Raw genomic sequence first — 20,594 nt, 5'->3', positions numbered from 1 at the left:
AGGCTCATCTTTTGCCCAGTACCTAACTGTAAAGAGTTGTTTGCTGACTCAGCATGAAGAGTGAACAGGACATCTCTTATCTGTCAATACAACAGGCTCCTCTGCCCAGGTGTTTCACCAGTTTTCCCGACTTTCCAAACTGTGCCATTGCCATGATCTGTGCCAATGGAATGCAGTACAGTAGACCCAGCTCCCCAAGAAAGTGCACTTGGCTTTGGAAGGAACTTCACTACTGAACCATGGATGTGGGTGTCTCTCCATGGGCATCCACAGTTCTCTCCACTGAAGGGATGTGAGGGTAGATAGATGGGAAAAGGGACTCACTCTCCCCCTCCTTGCATCCCTCCCTCTCCCTATATTGCTCTGCAACTCTTCCCATTAAAGGCCGGGGGTCTGTTTTCCCCAACTCTTAAGTCTGGGCTGCCCATGTCTCGCTTTGGCCAAAAGACTGTGGCAAAAGTAACAGCATGCTACTTTAAGTCTAGGCCTCAAAGAGCCTGGCACGCGTGTGCTTGCTCTCTCAGAACTCTGCCACCACCAGAGAAGGTCTGGCTGGCTTGCTGGAAGGATGAGGGGGCATGTGGGCAGGCTCAGTCTGGCCCAGCCAACCCCAGCCAGCCAGCCTGCAGACCGCACGTGGGTAAGTCAGCCTACCCGGGCTCACCCAGGCCCGAAGACCCAACCAAGCTAAGCCAGCTCATGGAACTGGGACCCCAAAAGTTAGTGGTTTATTGCACCGCAGGGATGCATCCCCCTCCCCCACCAGAGGAAGGTTCTAGTACATCACATTCAAACTGCTCTTTGCACTTACAGGTAGAGAGAGAAATGAATTCTTCCTTCTTCTGGTAGCTGAGTTAAATGTGGGTAGGAGACCCTAGAATCCATTTCAACTCTTTCACTGCACAGCCAGCCTGGATTTTAAAGAATTTTCTTATTATGAGATCAACAGCAGATATCCCGTCAAAGCGAAGCAATTTCTGTACCGACTCTGTTGTTGAGGGTTCGACCAATAAGACACAATATAACCAACATCCGACACCACAGCACAACTTAGAGATCATGAGTAAGTCACACCATTACCTTACAAAGAGCCCTGTTTAAACAAGCCATGAAAAAAAAATTTCTTTTTATGGTCAAATATAAGTTTAATAATCTCTTTGTCACATTCCCCAAACAATTTTTCATTATTGTCTTCATTATATTCTGTTTACATTTGTCACAAACATCTCTGTAATACACAGATCCGGACCTGTTTTGCGATACATTTCTACCATTTAATTGTGTTTGGATCAATATAGAATGTAGGGATCAGGGTAGGAAAGAATACTACCTTTTTGTGAAAGTAGATTCTTATGTATTTATTTAGCACTTTTTATTTAAGGAGCTCAAGATACTTTAACATTCACTGTAGCATCCTTTTGTTATCTCTGGGTGAGGAAAGTGTCAAAAATGATCACTAGTGCTTTTTTACAGAAAGAAAAATGAAAGCGCAGAATGGGAAAAGTAGCATCAGTGAGATGATAACAGTCATAGCAGAAACTTGGGTCTTTAGCTCAGCATTCTACTCTGTGAACCATATTTTTCTGTTTAATACATTCCATATCAAAAGGTATAATGGTTTCTTCCACTTTTATAATATCTTTTTTAATTTTTAATATTTACTTTTGAGAGAGAGAGAGAGAGAGAGAGAGCGAGCATGAGCAGGGGAGGGGCAGAGACAGGAGGAGACACAGAATCCTAAGCAGGCTCCAGGTTCTGAGCTGTCAGCACAGAGCCTGACGTGGGGCTTGAACCCACAAACTATGAGATCATGACCTGAGCTGAAGTCAGATGCTTAACCGACTGAGCCACCCAGGTGCCCCATAACATCTCTTTTTGGATGGATGTTAACAAAATGGGCAGAACAGATAGTAAGTTCCCATAAACTAATCATCCTGGCAATGCAATTACTTCCTGCAGGGGTTTTTGTTTGTTTGTTTGTTTTTGTTTTTTGCCAGCAAAGGAGTCCCATAAATTATAGAGCCACCCTCTGCTTCTCCATTAAAATTCATAACTGGCTGATAGTTTTCCAGCATTTCCAAGAGATCTGCAACCAGTAGGGAGAAATCAATGATGGCCACTCCTTCAGCTGGGCACGTGTGGCCCCTGGCACCTGAGGAGATTAAATACTCACCACAACGGATGGACCAACCCAGGTAATTCCTTTCAATCTGACTCATGCTGTGTGTTTCCTCACAAGAGGGCTGGTCTAAGAGAAAAGTGTCTCTGTGGTAAGTTTTCTTAAATGCATAATATGAGGATTCTGTTTAAAGTAAGAACACCAAGCTGCAGCAACTTGGATCTTTAGAGATTCAGCTAGGACCTGACGGCCTCTACTGGAATGAGTAAATACATCCACCTCAGGGGTGAACCATTTTGGGAGTGGGGGAAAGAAGGACACACTACCACTTAGTTCTGCCTGAGGATTGACAGAGTCTTAAAAACATTCAGGGGGAAGTAGGGTTTCCCTTTTTCCTTCCTCTAAAAAAACGAGAACACAGAAAAAATTTCAAAAACAAAAAGTCACTCCAGTTGCTCCCTGAGCCTCCCTCCAAGCTTCACAGTCCTAGCCTTTTCCCAAAAGTGCTTAGTACAGACCTCCCTACCCCCCAAAAAAGCCGTCACCAAAACACAGGGAGCCTACTTGCAAGAAGGGGTGCAAATATATGTAAAGAAGACCAGCACCCTAAGGATAATTTTCAAGAAAATCGTTACAGAGTAAAAACAAAAGGGGGGGGGGTTGTATCAAGAAAAATGTTATGGAAGTGAAATGCAAATATGGGGGGGGGGAGACCCAAAAAGAACAGATCACTAAAACAGATGCCATGAAGAGACAAACTACTGATGATAATGGGGAATGGGAGGGGATGGAGGAAAACCCTAAAAGGAGGTAAAAAGTAGAGCGACATCTACCCGTGTCATCAGTTGATACGTGACTGTGGGTAACAGTGAATGGTGACAACAAATGCAGGTTTTTCAAAAGTGCCCGATTCTATAAAGAGCAAGATAGGTGGAGAATGTCAGGTAAGTTGACGATGTACCGAAGAGTGGGACGTCTGGGCGCAGATCAGGGCTGCCGCCCTGACCCGCCCAGGAGCAGGTGCGCGCAGTCCCCAGGCCCCGCCCAGGAGCAGGTGCGCGCGGTTCCCCAGACCTCGCCCGGGAGCAGGTGCGCGCGGCCCCCAGGCCCCGCCCGGGAGCAGGTGCGCTCCGTCCCCAGGCCCCGCCCGGGCACGGGCGCGCGAGCCTCCTCCCGGCCCGCCCCTGGCCCCGGTCCCGCCCAGGCGCAGGTGCGTGCGGCTCCCCGCCTCCAAGTGGGAACGCGCGGCCCCCGTGGTGCCCGCCGAGCCCGGGCTGGATGGCGCCGAGGTCCGCGCCCGCCCCACCGCAGAGCGGCTCCGAGGGGGCGCCGAGAGCCGCCGCGAGTCACCCGCCGCTCAGCGCCGCGCCCTTGCCGCGCCCTTGTCGGCCTCCCCCTGCTCCTGCACCGGCCGCGAGGCCTTGTCGGGCCCGGGGGAGCCGCACTCCTGCAGCCCCCCGCCCGGGCGCGCCTCCAGGTCAGCGCATGGGTCGGGGAAGCGCGGCCCGAGGCCCGCGAACGAGTCGCAGCGCGGCGGGCTCTCCTCCTGCACCGGGCGGCCCACCGGCTCCCCCGCGCCGCCGCCGCCGCCGCCGCCGCCGGGCCCCGCCGGGCCCTCCTGGGAGTTCTGGCTGACGTAGACCACGATGATGTCGCCCTTGAAGTTCATCACCTGCCCGCTGGAAATAAACGTGGAGTTACTGTTTCCAGTCACATTTCCTACAAGGGGAGAGGAAGAGAGAACACGCAGAGGATGAGTCATCGGCCCTTGGTGAGAACTTGGTCTTGTGATAGGGAAGTGTCCCAAGAAAGCAGGCTGTTCTAGCGGCGGCCTCTCCTCACCGACACCGTCTCTAACGCGCATCTGACACTCCGAGGGGCTCCATCATTTTTCATCTCAGCAGGCCTGACTGCGGCGGAAGAAGGAGGGGCAGAGAGGAGAGCGGCGAGACCACAGGCCACGCTCCAGTCGTCGTTTGCCACGTGGGACTCAGCTTGCTGAGAGCACAGCTGGGAGGTCGACTCACAGGTGCAGCTGCTACCTAGGAACGCGTGTGCATGATCTACCTGCAAGATCTACCTGCAGCAAACAGCCAGTGGCCTGGCCAGGTCCAGCGCGTCAGGAGGGGAACGCAGGGCAGGAGGAAAGGTCATTGCCAGATAGGACCCCGAGCCCACTTCAGCCCAGCCTCCCCTCTGACCAGTTGTCATCGCTTTTTGTACCTTCCACGCAGGTCCCTGACAGTTCAGCCTTGGAGGGCCAGGGGGCCACCCAGGCTCAGTATTTAGCATGATTTAGTATTTAACCGATTTAGGTTAAATCAGTTTCCTTAACACTTCGTTTTTAACTCCTGGAACAAAAGAGATTCAGAAGACGAAAATGGAAAAAAACAAATCCTGTAAATCATTCTTTCCTCGGAAGCCTGAGGAGTGTTTTGTCCCGTGGGGGGGGGGGGGGGGAGCAGGGGCTCTATATCACTTCTTTGTGGGTGACCGGATTTGGCCAGTCTTTAATTCATGGGCCTTTTGGAAAATAGAAAGTTCAACAAATGTTAGGAAACTTGCTACCCCTATTATTCTTCTATTTAAAGACTGATAGCTAGAAATGTCCCAGGTGAAAAGAAGTGCCATAAACCAAGTAGATGCAGAAATGTCCCAACACTCAGTATCAAAAACAAAATCTTTCATTCTGACAGAGAGGTGAACAGCAAAATATCTCCTCACTGTTAACTTCCTCTTTTTTTTTTCTCCTCTACTGTGACCCAGCTTTATAACAATTTATACACATTAACTTTCTATCACCACTCCACAAGAAGAGATTTTCCTCAAATTTGGAAGGCATGTTTTGGAGGGTCTAAAATACCAACAGCTTACAGGGAATCCCTTTGGGGAGCCTTCCCTCTACCCATAAGATACCTCCAGGGAAGCTGAAATGGAGGCCCAGTGACCCATGAAACGATAAGATTTAAAATGTGGGCAACTTAGGACGCCTGGGTGGCTCAGTCGGTCGAGTGACCAGCTCTCGATTTCTGTTTAGGTCATGATCTCATGGTTCTGGAGTTCAAGTCCTGCACTGGGCTCCATACTTGAAGCACAGGGCCTGCTTGGGATTCTCTCTCTCTCTCTCTCTCTCTCTGCCCCTCCCCCGCTTGCGCGCGCGCTCTCTCTCTCTCTCTCTCTCTCTCTCTCTCAAAAATAAGTAAAAACTTAAAAGAAAATGTGAGCAACAAATCTGAAGATCTATGACTCATGCTATGTCTCCCACAGGCAGTTGTATGCAGTATATATTTCAAGATAGGTAGTGGTGGGGATTTATTTGCCTAATAACCCCCCAAGCAACACGGGGGCGGCCAGCTAGTATTCCCATTCACCAGCTAGCTGGATGGCTCCGCGTTCTCCATTTCCTCTGAAATATCCCAACAGGTGCTCAGAACATACACTGTACTCTAAGCTAGCAGTCTCCTTTCTAGTACGTCTATGCCTTTCTGCTCCCACCAGCTACCAAGGTGGTTCTCAGTTCTGTTTTTACCAGCTGAACTCATTAGTAAATGTTATTAACTATTTTGTGAAGTGGTAAAATCTAAGTGTGATAAAAAGGGGAAAGTTTGGGGCGCCTGGATGACTCAGCTGGTGAAGCGTCCGACTTCGGCTCAGGTCATGATCTTGTGGTTCACAGGTTCGAGCCCCACGTCAGGTGCTGTGCTGACAGCTCAGAGCCTGGAGCCTGCTTTGGATTCTGTGTCTCTCCCTCCCTCTGGCCCTCCCCTACTCGCACTCTGTCTCTCTCTCTCAAAAATAAACATTAAAAATTTTTAATAAAAAAAAAGGGGGGAAATGTTTCTGTAAAAACCCAAGTGACTGCTTTGCAAGGACCCAAATAAGAGGACTCGAGACAAGAGACAGCTTCAACAAACTGCTGAATTGGTGCGGTGGTGTGGGAAAGAGAACTGTGGAGAAAAGAAACAAAACGAAACACACGAAACATGCAAAAGGATCTCGCACTCACATTTGTTTTGCAAATGGCTGTAATTTCTCATTCCACCCTAAAGACATAGAGAGTGGAAATTAAGATTGTGAGGTTCATGTAAAAAAGTCTCAGGAAACTATCAACACCCAATACATATGGCCTTTACTAAAAATAGCGTGAACGTTAAGTTCTATGTTTTAAATTTAAAAAGATATTCAAAAGGGGCGCCCGGGATGGCTCAGTCAGTTGGGTGTTTGACTCTGGATTTCGGCTCAGGTCAAGATCCCAGGGTCATGGGATCGAGCGTCGCATCAGGCTCTCTGCTGAGTGTGGAGCCTGCTTGAGATTCTCTCTCTCCCTCTGTCCCTCTCCTCAGTTTGTGCTCTCCTTCAAAAAAAAAATTAAGTTTTTAAAAAGTATGATTTTCTCAGTACAGCTCCTCTAGTCTGTTGTGACAATGTCAGTGACTGGGTGATGCTCTTGTTCGTCCTTATAACGTAAAACTACACAGAGGGCATCGCTAACCACTGTGTGATTGATTTATGGTTTTGAATTTAATCTCCCATCTTCACCGTCTTCATGCTGAGATTTATCTACTTAGGTCATGGTATATACAATTTCTCCCTCATTTTAAATTTTATTTTCCAACAAATCATCATCATGAATCCACTGTTGTTTACCTTCTTCCTTGTCAGAATCTTCATCTTGTCAGAGCTCTAGTAAAAGCCCGTGTTTTATCGTCTTGTACATCAAGATCCTGTTTAATTATTCACACTAAGAATTTTATCCCTTCCAATTGCCTCATGGCAAACAATATCTCTGATATAGGAGCTGTATTCTTTTTTCTTTCCCTTCCTCCTTCCCTTCCCCTCTCTTTTTCCAAAATGGAACTCAAATCCTTTTGCCCAAGATACATTTACACATTTCAGAATTCTTTGATTCATAGGCCGGATCAAGAATATTATTCTTTGAGGGGAGGTGGGGACAGGGTGGGGGAGGTGGACAAGACCTGTAAATTCCTAACAATTAGGATGTAAAGAAAAGTTATCTAGAATGAGTATGAGATTCTCAAACAATTTTATTCTTCACATGTGTTTTTTTTTTTTTTTTTTTTTTTTTTTTTTTTCTCCTTTACCCAAGGTATAATTAATGACAAAAACCACCTTCGGTTAAGTCCCAGCCCGTTTCATCTATGCTGACTTTTTTTGAGAGTCGTAAACTGGTACAGACTCAACTTCCTTAAAAAGCTTTACTGATTTCTCAATGACAATACGTGGCATCACAGCCGTCTTCACGGGCATGTGACCTGTGCAGCTACGTGGGGCCCCGCACTCAGGAGGCCACGCCGGGATTACTGCTCTACGGTCATCATCTTGAATTTCTTGTTAATTTCTGTACACGGACACCTCGTGTTTTCATTTTCCAGTGGGTTCTGGAAATTATGTAGTGGGTCCTGACCTGGCAGGCAGCCCTTGAAAGTATTGCTCTGGGGGGTGGTGGTGAGCACCTGTGTGGCCCAGTCGGTTAAGCATCTGACTCTTGATTTCCGCCCAGGTAATGATCTCATGGTTCATGAGTTTGAGCCCCACATCGGGCTCTGCGCGGACAGTGCTGAACCTGCTTGGGATTCTCTCCCTCCCTCTCTCTCTGTCCCTCCCCCATGCATGTGCTCTCTCTCTCTCTCTCAAAAAATAAATACACTTAAAAAAAGTATTACCCTGGGTTTTTCCCCTACACAGATGCTTTCGTTTAGCTTCACTCTTTTTGGAGGTGACATCCTGTAGGTTGGCCATCTTTCAATATTGCTGAAGTGTTCGTGAATCTAATTTTCTGTACCGATAAAGAACTAAATGTTTAGTAAGACACTAAGCTGCAGAGGCTATCTTCTGGCGCCACTAAAATATGGATCCCATGATATGTTTCCATGGTAACCACAGTGATGGGAACAACACCCCAAATCCAGAATTTCTGAGTGCTCCCTCCATGCCAGGCGGGCTGCTCTGTGCCCACCAGCCCGCAGCTGCCCTGTGTGTGAGCATTCCAGGTTTGCTTTCCCCCTCTGCTAACACTGCCTCCAGGATGGCAACTGCCAAACGGCCTTCTTTCCTCATGGCTCCTCCTCATACAGACTCACCTGCCTGGCATCTAATTATGTCAGTGTCATCCCGGTGCCGTGGTCCCTGAAGAGCAGAAGGGGCCAACTGGTGACTAAAGTGATGAGGTGTCAGTGGCTGCCTGAGTACAAGAGAGTGAGCAGTGGGGAGGGACAGAGGAGAGAGCAGGGGTCTGGAAGCTTCCGGTCTTGTTCCGCTCAGCCCTCCCTACCTGTGGGATTCGGGACAAGCCACCTAACACCTCTCCAGATTTTGGCCTGCTCAGTTTGTGAAATGAGAATCAAGTTTCAAGCCCCGCCAACCTGGCAGGGTGCGGCCGCACGGAGCAGCACACAATACCTGTTAAACGAAAGAATGAACGCATGAATACCCGCAGGACGGCACAAGGGTCCAATGAGATGATGGGTCTGAAAATCCCTGGGAAAGAGAGAACCAGGCTCAGGTGCGCGGATGGCATCACTACCCCTGGAACGTAGTGTCTGTGCGTGTGCACCTCGCAGGGAAACGGATTGGTGCAATGTGCCAGGCGGTAATGTTATTTTCCAGCCCTGTCTTGTTGGAGGATCTCAACATGTCCTGAAGACGCAGAGGGAACTTCCCTCTAGAAATCTAACCAACTTCTGTTTTCTTCGCTGAAATAATTCATCATGACGGCTGTCACTGGTTTGAAGACTCATCGGTATAGTTCTACACTAAACCCCCATGGTCTCGTTTCTCCTCACCCAAGTCCGCTATGACCTGCCTGTAGCACGAGAGTCGATCAAGGTCAATTTAGAAGGAGCTGGTAATATCCTTATCCTGTAATACACCTCAGTCCTGAACTGTTCTTCTCAATAGCAATCATTCCTTAAAATGCGTTTTCTTCTTTTCAGGTCCCAGAGGTTGTATAGGGTTATGCAAGGGGCGCCTGGGTGGCTCAGTCGGTTAAGCGGCCGACTTCGGCTCAGGTCACGATCTCGCGGTCCGTGAGTTCGAGCCCCGCATCGGGCTCTGGGCTGACAGCTCAGAGCCTGGAGCCTGTTTCAGATTCTGTGTCTCCCTCTCTCTGACCCTCCCCTGTTCATGCTCTGTCTCTCTCTGTCTCAAAAATAAATAAATGTTTATAAATAAATAAATAAATAAATAAATAAATATAGGGTTATGCAAGCTGACCAGAGAGGGCAAGGCCCTGGGATGGCGAGTTAGCAGGTCGCCATGGCAGCAAGCTGCCTGATCACGTGGGTGCCGAAGGGCCTCCTTTTCAGCATGGTTGCCGTGGCTTCTGCAGTTGATAGCGGCCCCTGAAGGGGTAGCTCTTTCCAGTGAGTGCCAAGGAAAGCCCCAGATTGTTCTGCTCTTAGAGGGAGACGCAGCCCTTGTTGGTAGCTAAGGGAAATATGAAAAGGGAGGGCGCCTGTGTGGCTCAGAGTCTGACTCTCGATTTCAGCTCAGGTCACGATCTCACAGTTCACAGGATGGACCCCGCGACAGGCTCTGTGCTGACGGCACAGTGTGCAGTTAGCGGGAGTCTGCTTAGGATTCGCGCTCTCTCTCTCTCTCTCTCTCTCTGCCCCTTCCCCGCTTGTACTCTCGCACTCTCTCTCTCTCCCCCTCAAAATAAATAAACATTAAAAAAAAGAAAATGTAACAAGGGAAGCATGGCGTAGATGAGGTTTATCCAAGATGCCTCACAAAGGCCTGAGACTTCGTTTCTACTGAGCCTCCAGGATAACAAGCAAAGCAAGGGTCCCCCCCCACCTTTCTTAACTTTCCTCAGCTGCCTTTCCGACAGCTTTCCCCTGCTAGGCTGCCCCCGGCAGTGACTGTAACTTCATGTCACTTGAGGACAAAGATGGGGTTGGAGGCATGGGAGAGAAAGAGCTTCCCTCACAAAAGTAGTGGCGATTGTGAAAACAGCAGCTCCTGAGACAACTGGCAGAAGGGAGGGGACTCCTAGGCCATGATAGGCATCACTTGCTGCGCAGACCCCACGTAAAGCAGCAGTGCGGCGGTTTAAGGTCTAGGCTTCATAACAGATAATCAGGATGTCACAATAGTCTACTCACCGCACCTGGATGGCGCAGTCGGCTAAGTGTCCTACTTTGGCTCGGGTCATGATCTCGTGGGTCATGAGTTCCAGCCCCACGTTGGGTTCTGTGCTGACAGCTCGGAGCCTGGAGCCTGCTTTGGATTCTGTGTCTCCCTCTCTCTCTGACCCTCCCTCACTTATGCTCTCTCTCTCAAAAATAAATAAACATTAAAAAAAATTTTTTTTAATAGTCTACTCGTCTCTCAACACAGGGAGACTGGGAATTGTATTTCAAGCTACCTAAAGGTGGGATTTGGGAGCCAGAATGACATGATGATTTTTATTAAATTAGAAATTTCAAAGAATTTCTAACATTAAACATGGATTGGTTCAGTTAAGATTAATATTTCATGTGACTTAACTAGCAGATTTTCCAGGTAACCTGAGAGCTAAAAATAGCACCGAAGTCAACAGAAACAAAGGCCAAATGAAGTGTCCCACCATGATCAGAAAGATGTCTACACTTTAATAAGTCCATGCATCCCAATGGCCAACTCCATGGAATTTCTATTTCTTGGGCAGAGAAAACAAGCTTCATTTTAAGAACTCAATTTCTGGCAGAATTCACATTTTTAAGCAAGGTAATACATACTCTTCTCAAAAGCTTATCATGTTGTTTAAAATGCATAACATATGAATACTGAATCAGAAGAACTATAGCAAATAATACCACCCAATTGTCATGTAGATTTTCTTCCAAGGAACAGAACTAAAAATATACACAAATACACTCAAACTACCCAGGCTACACGGAGTTCTTTTGGAATTTTTTAAAATCTTATTTTATACTTAACCCATATGCTTCTCATGTGATTTTCCTTTTTATGGAAATGTAAGCTCTGTTTTAGGCATTTGGAAGGAATGGAGTATATGATGATAAGGGCAGGGAACCAGTATTTAATAGTTCCATTCTGAATCATGCTCGAAAGTTAGTTAGAATGGCTTACGAATGAAACTCTTCCAGAGCGAGCCCCATCAGAACAGACAGACAGCAAGCAGGAGTGAATTCAAGTATACAGGGAACAAATTTTTCATATATTTTGAAATAACGCACTGACTTCTAGTACCAATGAATATTGCCCAATAACCAAATCATAAAATGTCATTTTTAACTTACAGACTCACTGACCTAATACTTGCCCTTATAGTACTTAGCTAAAAGTGAAACCCAAGCTAGTGGACGGCATTCCAACAGGAGAGAAAAGAAAGTTAGAAACAGAGCATTGTCCACTGGGGGCCCCTGGGTGGCTCAGTCAGTTAAGCGTCCAACTTTGGCTCAGGTCATGATCTTGCAGTTCTTGGGTTTGAGCCCAGTGCCTGGCTCTGTGCTGACCACTCAGAGCCTGGAGCCTGCTTCAGATTCTGTGTCTCCCTCTCTCTCTGCCCCTTCCTCGCTTATTCTCTCTCTCTCTCTCTCTCTCTCAAATAAATAAATAAATAAATAAATAAATAAATAAATAAAATAGAGCATTGTCCATTGCCTGGGGGGAGTGGAGGGAAAGGGAAGAAAATTGAGGTAGGAAAGCCTTTATTTGTCCTTTCCGGGTGGAAATGGATGGTCAAGAATAGTCATGTCAAGAGAGGGGGACCCAGGTATGGGAGAAACGGGCAAGTGCCCCTTCATCTTCCAGTGCCCTTGGCTCCCAGGAATTGGCCTTGGTGTGTCTGTGCCATTTGCATGAACCAGCTCACTTTGGCTCCTCTACCCAGGACACTGAGGTCTGTCCAGGATAGTTAATGCCTTCCGTCCCCTGCCTGGCCTCCCGCTCCCCAGGACAGACTGAAGAAGTAGAAGGTGGAGAGTGAGTTTAGGGAACAAACAAACATGGTCTCTTGTTCTCTAGTTACTCATGACTGGCTGAATGAATGAATGAGACGGACACACCGTGACTAAGTCACCTTGGGAGAAACTGGAAAGATCAGGTGTGGCAAAGCTCATGGAAATTCCCACTGAATGGTGCGGCTGTCTAGAGACCGCTCGTTGATAAAGGTGTGGGGGTGCCGGGCTCAGCGAGAAGGACAGAAAGCGCACAGAAGGGGCCGTGCAGGCAGCACGCCTGCCCTCTCTGCCCAGAAGTGGCATCTGAGCTGAGACCTGGAAAGACAGGAGGAGTGGGCGGTCTGGAAAAAGGGCCAGTGCATGGGCGGGGTGGCTGGCACTAACAGAAGCACAGAAGAGGAGAGTGAGGGGTGTTCGTACTACAAGGGGCTGGCTTTGGCCAGAACCGAGGTGGGTGAGCGGGGGAAGGAGAGAGCAGGCTGTGATCTCAAGTTACTGATTTCTTCAGTTGTCCACTCCTTCACCTCAATCCCTACTTGCTTGGCAAGCTTTCCTAAGTCTCTGTGGCTCAGTAGACTGTCAATAAAGATATGACAGAAAAATCAATACGTAGCTGGTGGTCATTAATAATCACTGTGGGCCCTGTAAATAAACAACGGTTTCCAGCTCAAAAGTGGCCGAACCAAGTAAGTGATTTCAGGGGCCAAAAACAAGTCACCAGTCACTGCAGACACATTATTCTTTCTTCCACAGGAAATAATTTTCTAGACACAGTGAGAATTCTCCAAACTCCAGGTGAAAGGATTTGTAACCAAGGTAACCACCATTACGTCATCAGGATAATAATTTAAGATGTAAATTAAGAAGTGGTTATAGAAGACATAACCAAATGTATGTGTTCCCCTTATGGGTCTTTGCTAACAATTCTCACCGTTCTCTAAGAGTTACAACACTGAGGGGCGCCTGGGTGGCTCAGTCAGTTGAGCGTCCGACTTCGGCTCAGGTCATGACCTCATGGTTTGTGGGTTCGAGCCCCACGTCGGGCTCTGTGCTGCCGGCTCGGAGCCTGGAGCCTGCTTCGGGTTCTGTGTCTCCCTCTCTCTCTGCCCCTCCCCCATCATGCTGTGCCTCTGTCTCTCAAAATAATAAACATTAAAAAGAAAGAATTATAACATTGAGAAAATAGCCTTAACGTTGGATATTATTTTTAAAAGTTATGCTTGTAGAACTGTTTGGAGAACCATCATGCGCTCCCAAGGGATGCTGGGTGTGAAGGAGATACTCCCCCCGCGCCTACTGAGGAAGTACCCAATCATGTCATTGTTTCCAGAAACCACTTGATTTGGTTGCAAGTTTTTTTACATTATTATTTTTGAGAGAGAGCGAGAAAGAGACAGCGTGCAAATGGGGAAAGGGGCAGAGGAAGAGAGAGAATCTGAAGCAGGTTCCATGCTCGCCACAGAGCCCCATGCAGGTCTCAACCTCATGACCGTGAGATCGTGACCTGAGCCAAAACCAACAGTCGGACGCTCAACCAACTGACCCACCCAGGTGCCTCCGGAAGTTTAAAACATAAAAAACCACACCTAAAAATCTAACACCCAATAAAAAAAAAAGCCACCTCCTTCAAGTCCTCGAGAGCACAGTGGCTTTCAGGAGATCAAATACGAATAGACCTCCCTCTGATTTTTCACTCAAGCTCCATTCTTTCACACATTATATAGAACGTACATTATGACAATCTTAAAAAAAAAAAAAAAGCAATAATGAGGAAGTGCTATTTTGACCAGAAACCAGAAGGCGTGTTCGTGCAGAAGCAATTATGGAGAGAATAGCACAGCCTCAAAAATCAGTCTGGCTGCTGCCTCTCCTCGGGCTAGAATGAACTTGGCCCTCTTGCTGGCATCCACACGCGGGCTCTCACGGATGTTTTGCATGGCTAAGCACCAGATGAACAGAGAGAAAGCAGTGTAAACTTTCTGCAAATTAACACCACTTAGTTGATGACACGCTTTTTTTTTTTCTTTCCTCTATGCCTAGCTGTTTAGTGCTGGAGAAAAGAAATGATAATAAAAACCAGACTAGGGCATTGTTTTAACTCTTTACAGGAGACCACAGATCTAGCTTTTGGCTTTGTGACACTAAGAAAAAAATCTCTCTTTAAGTTCGGCCAACATGGGGCGCCTGGGTGGCTCAGTCAGTTAAACATCCGACTTTGGCTCAGGTCATGATCTCACGGTTCGGGAGTTCGAGCCCTGCGTCAGGCTCTGCACTGACAGAGCCTGGGAAGGCTTGGGATTCTCTCTCTCTCCCCTTTGCCCCTCCTCCACTTGCATCCCCCCCCCCCCCCAATGAATAAACTTAAAAAAAAAAATAAACAAATTCGACCAACTCTTCTTCCAACAGTTGCTGAAGTTGTTCACACAGTGGCAGTCTTACTAAGACATGGCCACGGCCACACTCAGCTTTGGTTTCCCAGCTCTCCACAGTCCCAAATGCTAGTGTTTCGTATGTCTCTATGACCGATAGGAAGAAAATTAACCACTAAAAAAAGAAGTCGAATCATACAAACGAAGAGTAGAGCCCAACTTTCAGTTATGGAAATTCCTTAAAATCTTAACGTTGAGGTCTTCTGAAGGAAGAACACATCGGTTCTTTGAAAATATCCCCAAACGCATCTCCTCCTTTCAGTCTGAGAACTGATATGATAGAATTTACACCTCAGGAAGTTTGTGTAGTTACAGCAAAACCACAAAGCTTAGAAGACAGACTAAAGCACACTCTTCTATCAAATAAGCCAGGGGCCATCGCCAGCATGAGGCAGAAGAGACTCTGTGTTTCGGGCAGGACCTAGCTACCTCAGGGTTATAAAATCATTCAAAGACCAGCTGCTGGTACTGCTTGTGGTCTAAATAAAGAAGCAGGAAAGAAAAAGAAAAAGGCATCCTAGGATACAGGTGGTCCACGAATGGGCTTTTTTCCTTTTCCTTTTTGAGGGTGGGAGGAGTCTGTGACGCCCTTTATGTTTTTTTTTTAAGTCTGTTTGTTTGTTTATTTAGAGAGCCAGCAGGGGAGGGGCAGAGAGAGAAGGGGACCGAGGATCCCAAGCAGGTTCTGTGCTGACAGCAGACAGCCCAACGCGGGGCTCGAACACACGCACCGTGAGACCGTGACCTGAGCCAAAGTCGGATGCTCAACTGACCAAGCCATCCAGGCACCCCCTGTGAAGCCCTTTAAATGGTATACGTGCACTGATTCATTTTTCTGGAGAAAGTGTCTATAGCTGTCGGAAGACTCTCAGAGAGATCCCTTGACCCCCCATGTGGTAGATAAAACCCAGAGCTCACACTACCAGCGGCAAGGTTCCTTGTAACTACATGATGAAACAGACGGCGTCTCAGCCTTGGGGAAAAAGTTATTGTAATTGGTGGGCTATTCGTGCTCAAGCAGTGATGCAACGATAAGTCTCTATCATGATTTTAAACTGTAAAATTATCCTTCTCGTTCCATAAATACATTATATGCAGTGGCTGTAAAAGGGGCTTCTCATATAAAGCATCAAAGGACATTTATACTGCATCATGAATTTGGTATCGAACTGAGATACTCTCCATAAATATTAATTGATTAAGAATTAACTAAACAATGTTTGTCCCCTGAAAATTATAAAAGCTTTCTCTGGAGCTTTGAGGAGTAGGTTGCTTTAAAAACAGAAACAGAACCCAGAAATCTGAGGGAACGCCTTGACTTCAGCCAGTCCCGAGGTCAATGCTGCCATTGCTTTGGGAGGCTCACTGCCGGGGGGCGGGCGGTGAGGCATATGTAAATGAAGACAGTCCCGGGGGCTGGAGGATACAGTCACACACCCGTCACAAACCCAACGTGTGGACGGGGTCAAAACCCACCCTGCAAAGAGGTCTATCAGGAGGAGACGTGCGAGCAAAATTTTCCCCACGTTAGCATCCTTCCTCCCCAAATGGTCTGTGACACTTGCCTTCAAACACTGCATAAAGAACAGGCCTTTTTTAAAGCTCAGAAGGAAGGGACCAGGAAAATCACTTACCAGATGCAGGTGGCTGGTCACCGGAGGGGCTTCCAGACCCCGGGCCTCCCCTCATCGAGCTGGGAAGCCTTACGTCGGCCCTGTCCGTGGGCTGGCCTGTCCCGTCGGCTGCTTCTTCAGGCGGGGGGCCCATGCCATAGGCGCACTGGGGCAAAGGTCCACTTTTCGGGGTAGGCGTGAGGGGTTCCCGGTCCTCCCCGGGAGGCTTTCTGCAGCCTGCGCAGCCCTCTGCAGAGCTGGGGCTGGCTGCCCAGTGGGGGCAATTGCCACCCTCCACTTCTTTTTGCAAGTACTTTTCGGGGGCTATGGGAATCCAGTCGGTCCTGCACGGGGGCTCCGTGAAATTGCAGCTTTCAGAATCCACCAAGCCCTCTGTCCCAGTGAAGCACTGGCTTAAACTGTCATTCTCCCCCACCTCCAGGGGCTCAGGGAAAGGGGGTGTGGATTTGCTGCCAGGCCGAGGGAGGGACAGTGAAGAGTCTGGGGTCTGGGAGGGCCTGTCTACATATTCGTCTTCCGTGGGCATCTGCCTGAAGGGGTCCCCCTCAATCTCGCTGACCAAGGTGAGCATTCCAGCATCTTCTCCCTGTGCACAGGGACCACCCCCTGAGCACACACCGCCACAGAGGCCAATGCCATCTGGACAGCACATATCTTCGGGAAACATCTTCTCTTCCAGAGTCAGCAGTAAGACACCTTCACAGATTTCACACTGACTAGAGGCTTCCATATGAGTGCTGCTAAAATTGTTGCCTGAGGACTCCTGCAGATTTCAATTCAGAAGGCACAGGTATTAATGCCCACACTTACTAGAACATGTTCCTGCTAAACACAGCTGAAAATGGTTTATAGTAATTATTTCCACCGTGACAAGTACAGATGGACCACTCACTGGGTACTTTGCCTGTGTTATTTAAAATTACAGTGGGGGAGAACCCTAAAATGGAATCCAACCAGAAACGAATGAATCAAACTGCATTTCCCACGAACAGCACGTTCACACCCAAATAAGGCAAAGGGCTAACTCAACTTTAGAACACAGTGTTTTGTCCATATACGTTCAATCTAAATTAAAAAAAAAAACAAAAAAAAACCAAAACAAACCTGTAAACAAATAATAAATTCTAGCTAGTAGCTTTGTTTTTTGCTGTGGTACAGTTTAGTAATTGTGAAACTACTGTCTCTGTGTTCCGTCATTGAGCCAATGAGCAAATATACTGACAGTAACGGGAGCCACATTTCATCCGGTTGGGAATGGGAGAGGGGAGATTCAAATCCAGGTAAGGGAAAGACCGAACGAATCCTGTGGTGTTGGGATTGGGATTGGGATTGGAATTGGGAGAATCAGGATGAGCTCCCGGTTTAAAGTTTATATTCTTCATGCCTTAAAGACAATAGATTTAAGGGACAGAATCAGGTAATTGAAGACATATTAATAATTAATAGCACATGTGGATAATAGTTCGTAACACTATTACATTTCTTGATTTTGATAAAGGTTCTAAGGTTATGTAAGAGAATGTGCGTGCTCTTAGGAAATTCACCCTGAAGCATTTAAAGGTATAGGAGCATGATGTCTGCCTTTCACTCTAAAATGCACCATGAATAAAAGCACACATAGACATACACACACAGACAGACGGCCAATGATACAGTATAAGCAATTGCTGGGTCTGAGTTTAGGGCATGTGGCAGTTTTTTGTGTGCTATTCTCACTGCTTTTCTATAGTTTTGAATATATCAAAATTAAAAGTTACCAAAATAACTCTTTTCAATCACTCTGGAGTAAAGGAAAATGGCAGCTCTTTCCTACTCAGAATCTGTCCTAGGCGATCAAGACTGGCACCAGAAAGCAACATAACTGATGTATGTGCACAGAGATGATGCGTGGCATGAAATGCAAAGAAAACAGCATTTAGATGAGCAGCTGTGTGGGCTTTGGCTTATCCTGTAGCGACCAATCCTGGGATTGGAGGCTCCGTCCCTCCAGGCTGTACCCCTTTCCCAGCGGGGCTCGGCATTTGACTGCTAACCGCCACAGTTAGATGTACTAACATGACTACATGTTAGTAGTCAACAGCCTACTGTTAAAAGTACGTTAAGGAGACACTTAAGACTTTTAAATTTACCTTATTTCCACTTAGGCGGCCGCAAGCCTCATTGACCCAGTGCCACAAATTAGCTAGAAAAACAAAGTAAGGATAAGAACTTCATATTATTATTTCCTCTAATTCAGTATTCTTGACCACTCTGTCAGCTGCGTGTATCTCTAAACACAGTCCTCTGCAAGTCTTTTCAGTGAGAGTTCCTGAGAGTGAAAACATTAAAAAAAAAAAAAAAAAAAAAAAAAAGAAATCAACCAATTCAAAGACTCTTCCTACCAAAACCAGAACTTTCTGATCTCTGCAAAGCCCAAGTATCACGCACTAACATTCTTCCAAATTCCTCTGGGCACACTCAGAGCGGCTGTTAGGACTTCAGGGGTTGTCCTTCCCTTTGCACGTTTTCTTTGATACGAGGGAAGAGGGACAGGCGGGTGGGGCTGGGCGCTGCGGGGGGAATAAAGAAGACACTGGTCTGGGACACTGACTTTCCAGTACCCTAACTCCAATGTCTGTACAACACAGGGAAATTGCACGCCGGAAGGCTGTGACAGGCTCCCCTGAGCTCCAGCGGGCCCCGAGTCCATAAAACCTATGAATTTATGTTCTACAAAGATAAAATTTTAGCCCACCTCCGCTGACTTTGATGGGGGGGGGAGGGTGCTGTCCATTCTCCACTAGAAGATAATCAGGTCGTGATAATAGCTAATGCTCCCTATTACATGACCTTGTCCGGTCCATTTCACTTCTCTGAGTCTCAGTTTCCTCATCATGAAACGGGAGAAATATCAGCACCCGCCTTATGGTGCTGTTGTGATTTCGTGACTGCGCGTAAAATGCGTAAGCGTGCTGGCACAGGATAAATATTCAATATGTGTCAGTTACTGCAATGACCTTTGTTGTTAGTTTCGCGTCTTTTCTGTATTTTTGAAATTACACAAAAATAAAGTTACTCCAAATAAAAGGAAACCTGTAGCTCTTCCCTTGGAGGGATCAATACTAGATAATCCCAAATGGTACTAAGAAAGGATACTTGTACGCATAGCCAGATGACTGCAAAAGCCCTCCTAACTGTATGTCTGCATCCACTCTTACTGCACCCCCAAAGTTGTTTTCCATCTACAACCAGAGGGCTGTTTTCACTGCTCTTTGCTAAGGATAAGGAGCAAACTCCGAACCCAAGCCTGCAGCGCTCCATCATCTGGCCACCCCTCCCCGTCCAGTTCCATCTCACGCTGGTCCTGACTTTCTGCTCCAGCGGCACTAACCTTAACTAGTGCCAACTGGCCTTCAGATCTCAGCTCCCTATCTCTTCTGGGAGACCCTTGCTGGCCCCAAGGTCAGAGGACCCCCTGTTATCTGCTCACCTACAGCTCTGTAATTTCCCTTTTTAGCACTCAGTCTCACTGTGGTGCTTGGTAACGAGCCCCCAGTGCCAGTCCCATCCCTGGTAGCCAAAAAACGTGTGCCCCATGAACAGATGAAGGGAAAGCCAACAGCTCTAAACCTTCATTCGGTAATTGGTAGACCCATCGTCTTTCTCACTGAGAAGATATGGCAGTAAGAGATTATTACAGAGACAAAAACTAAAAAAAAAAAAAAGATCAAAAATCTGTTTATCTCACATAAACTCCACAAGTGACCCTCACCATCTGAACATGCATTATTCAAATCCCTAGTTACTGGGTTGCTAGGGAAGTGGAGCATCGTTAAATAAAAATATTCAATAATGAGTAGACTCAGAGAGAACAGAACACTGCTCTCTGCTTAACATAAGCATCTTCAAACATCATCTTCCCTGTTTAAAAACTTTTGATTGCCCCGTGTTACATTAAGTAATGTGACGTTAATGGAAACAGCAAGATATGTGAGGTTTCATGAAGTCCATGCATGTGATATAGGAGAACTGATCGAACCACAGCCAAGCCGAGGTGGATATGACAAACACCCGAGCAACTGAAAATGGAAAAAGGATGGCGGGACAACAGGTGCTCCAAGAGAGGAAGATCTGACCTCGAAAGCATGAAGAAATCGCTCAAGGAATCCTTTCTTAGAAACGACACTCTTTCAGCTTTGTCGTGTAGAAGCCAAATGTGATGTGAGGCTAAAAGGCACTATCAGTTGCTGTTGCTACAAGGTAACACCCGATTATTCATTCTAAGAACAAGCACCTAAATTTTACTGAATAGAAGATAATTTATTTTCATAATTTCATTTTCATATTGCAAGGTAAGACCCCAGTCAAAACTTTATGTCTGCCATTTACTGGAACATTTGTCTCTATTTTAAGTGGGTGCATTAAAAATGTTGGTATTCTTGAGGCGCCTGGTGGCTCAGTTGGTTAAGCATCCGACTCTTGATTTTGGCTCAGGTCATGATCT

General features: G+C 47.0%; 1 protein-coding gene across 4 annotated transcripts in view; it reads right to left on the bottom strand.

Annotated features, from left to right (window-relative positions):
• Positions 1-3,435: 3,435 nt before the first annotated feature.
• TNFRSF11A (TNF receptor superfamily member 11a) overlaps positions 3,436-20,594 on the bottom strand; it is a 54,168-nt gene continuing 37,009 nt past the window's right edge. For all 4 annotated transcript variants that reach the window (XM_060614019.3, XM_060614021.3, XM_078435177.2 and 1 more), the window contains 3 exons: positions 18,241-18,293; positions 16,112-16,874; positions 3,436-3,838 (listed from right to left, as the gene is read on the bottom strand). In XM_060614019.3, the coding sequence (XP_060470002.3) occupies positions 3,477-3,838; positions 16,112-16,874; positions 18,241-18,293 (1,178 nt within the window). In that variant the 3' untranslated portion in view covers positions 3,436-3,476. The remainder of the gene's footprint in view (positions 3,839-16,111; positions 16,875-18,240; positions 18,294-20,594) is intronic.

Source organism: Panthera onca, chromosome D3 (genome assembly GCF_046562875.1).
Source record: "Panthera onca isolate mPanOnc1 chromosome D3, mPanOnc1 haplotype 2, whole genome shotgun sequence".
Classification (NCBI taxonomy): Eukaryota; Metazoa; Chordata; class Mammalia; order Carnivora; family Felidae; genus Panthera; species Panthera onca.
Note: the sequence above shows the minus strand (reverse complement) of the source record. Positions and strands in the feature narration are given on the sequence as shown.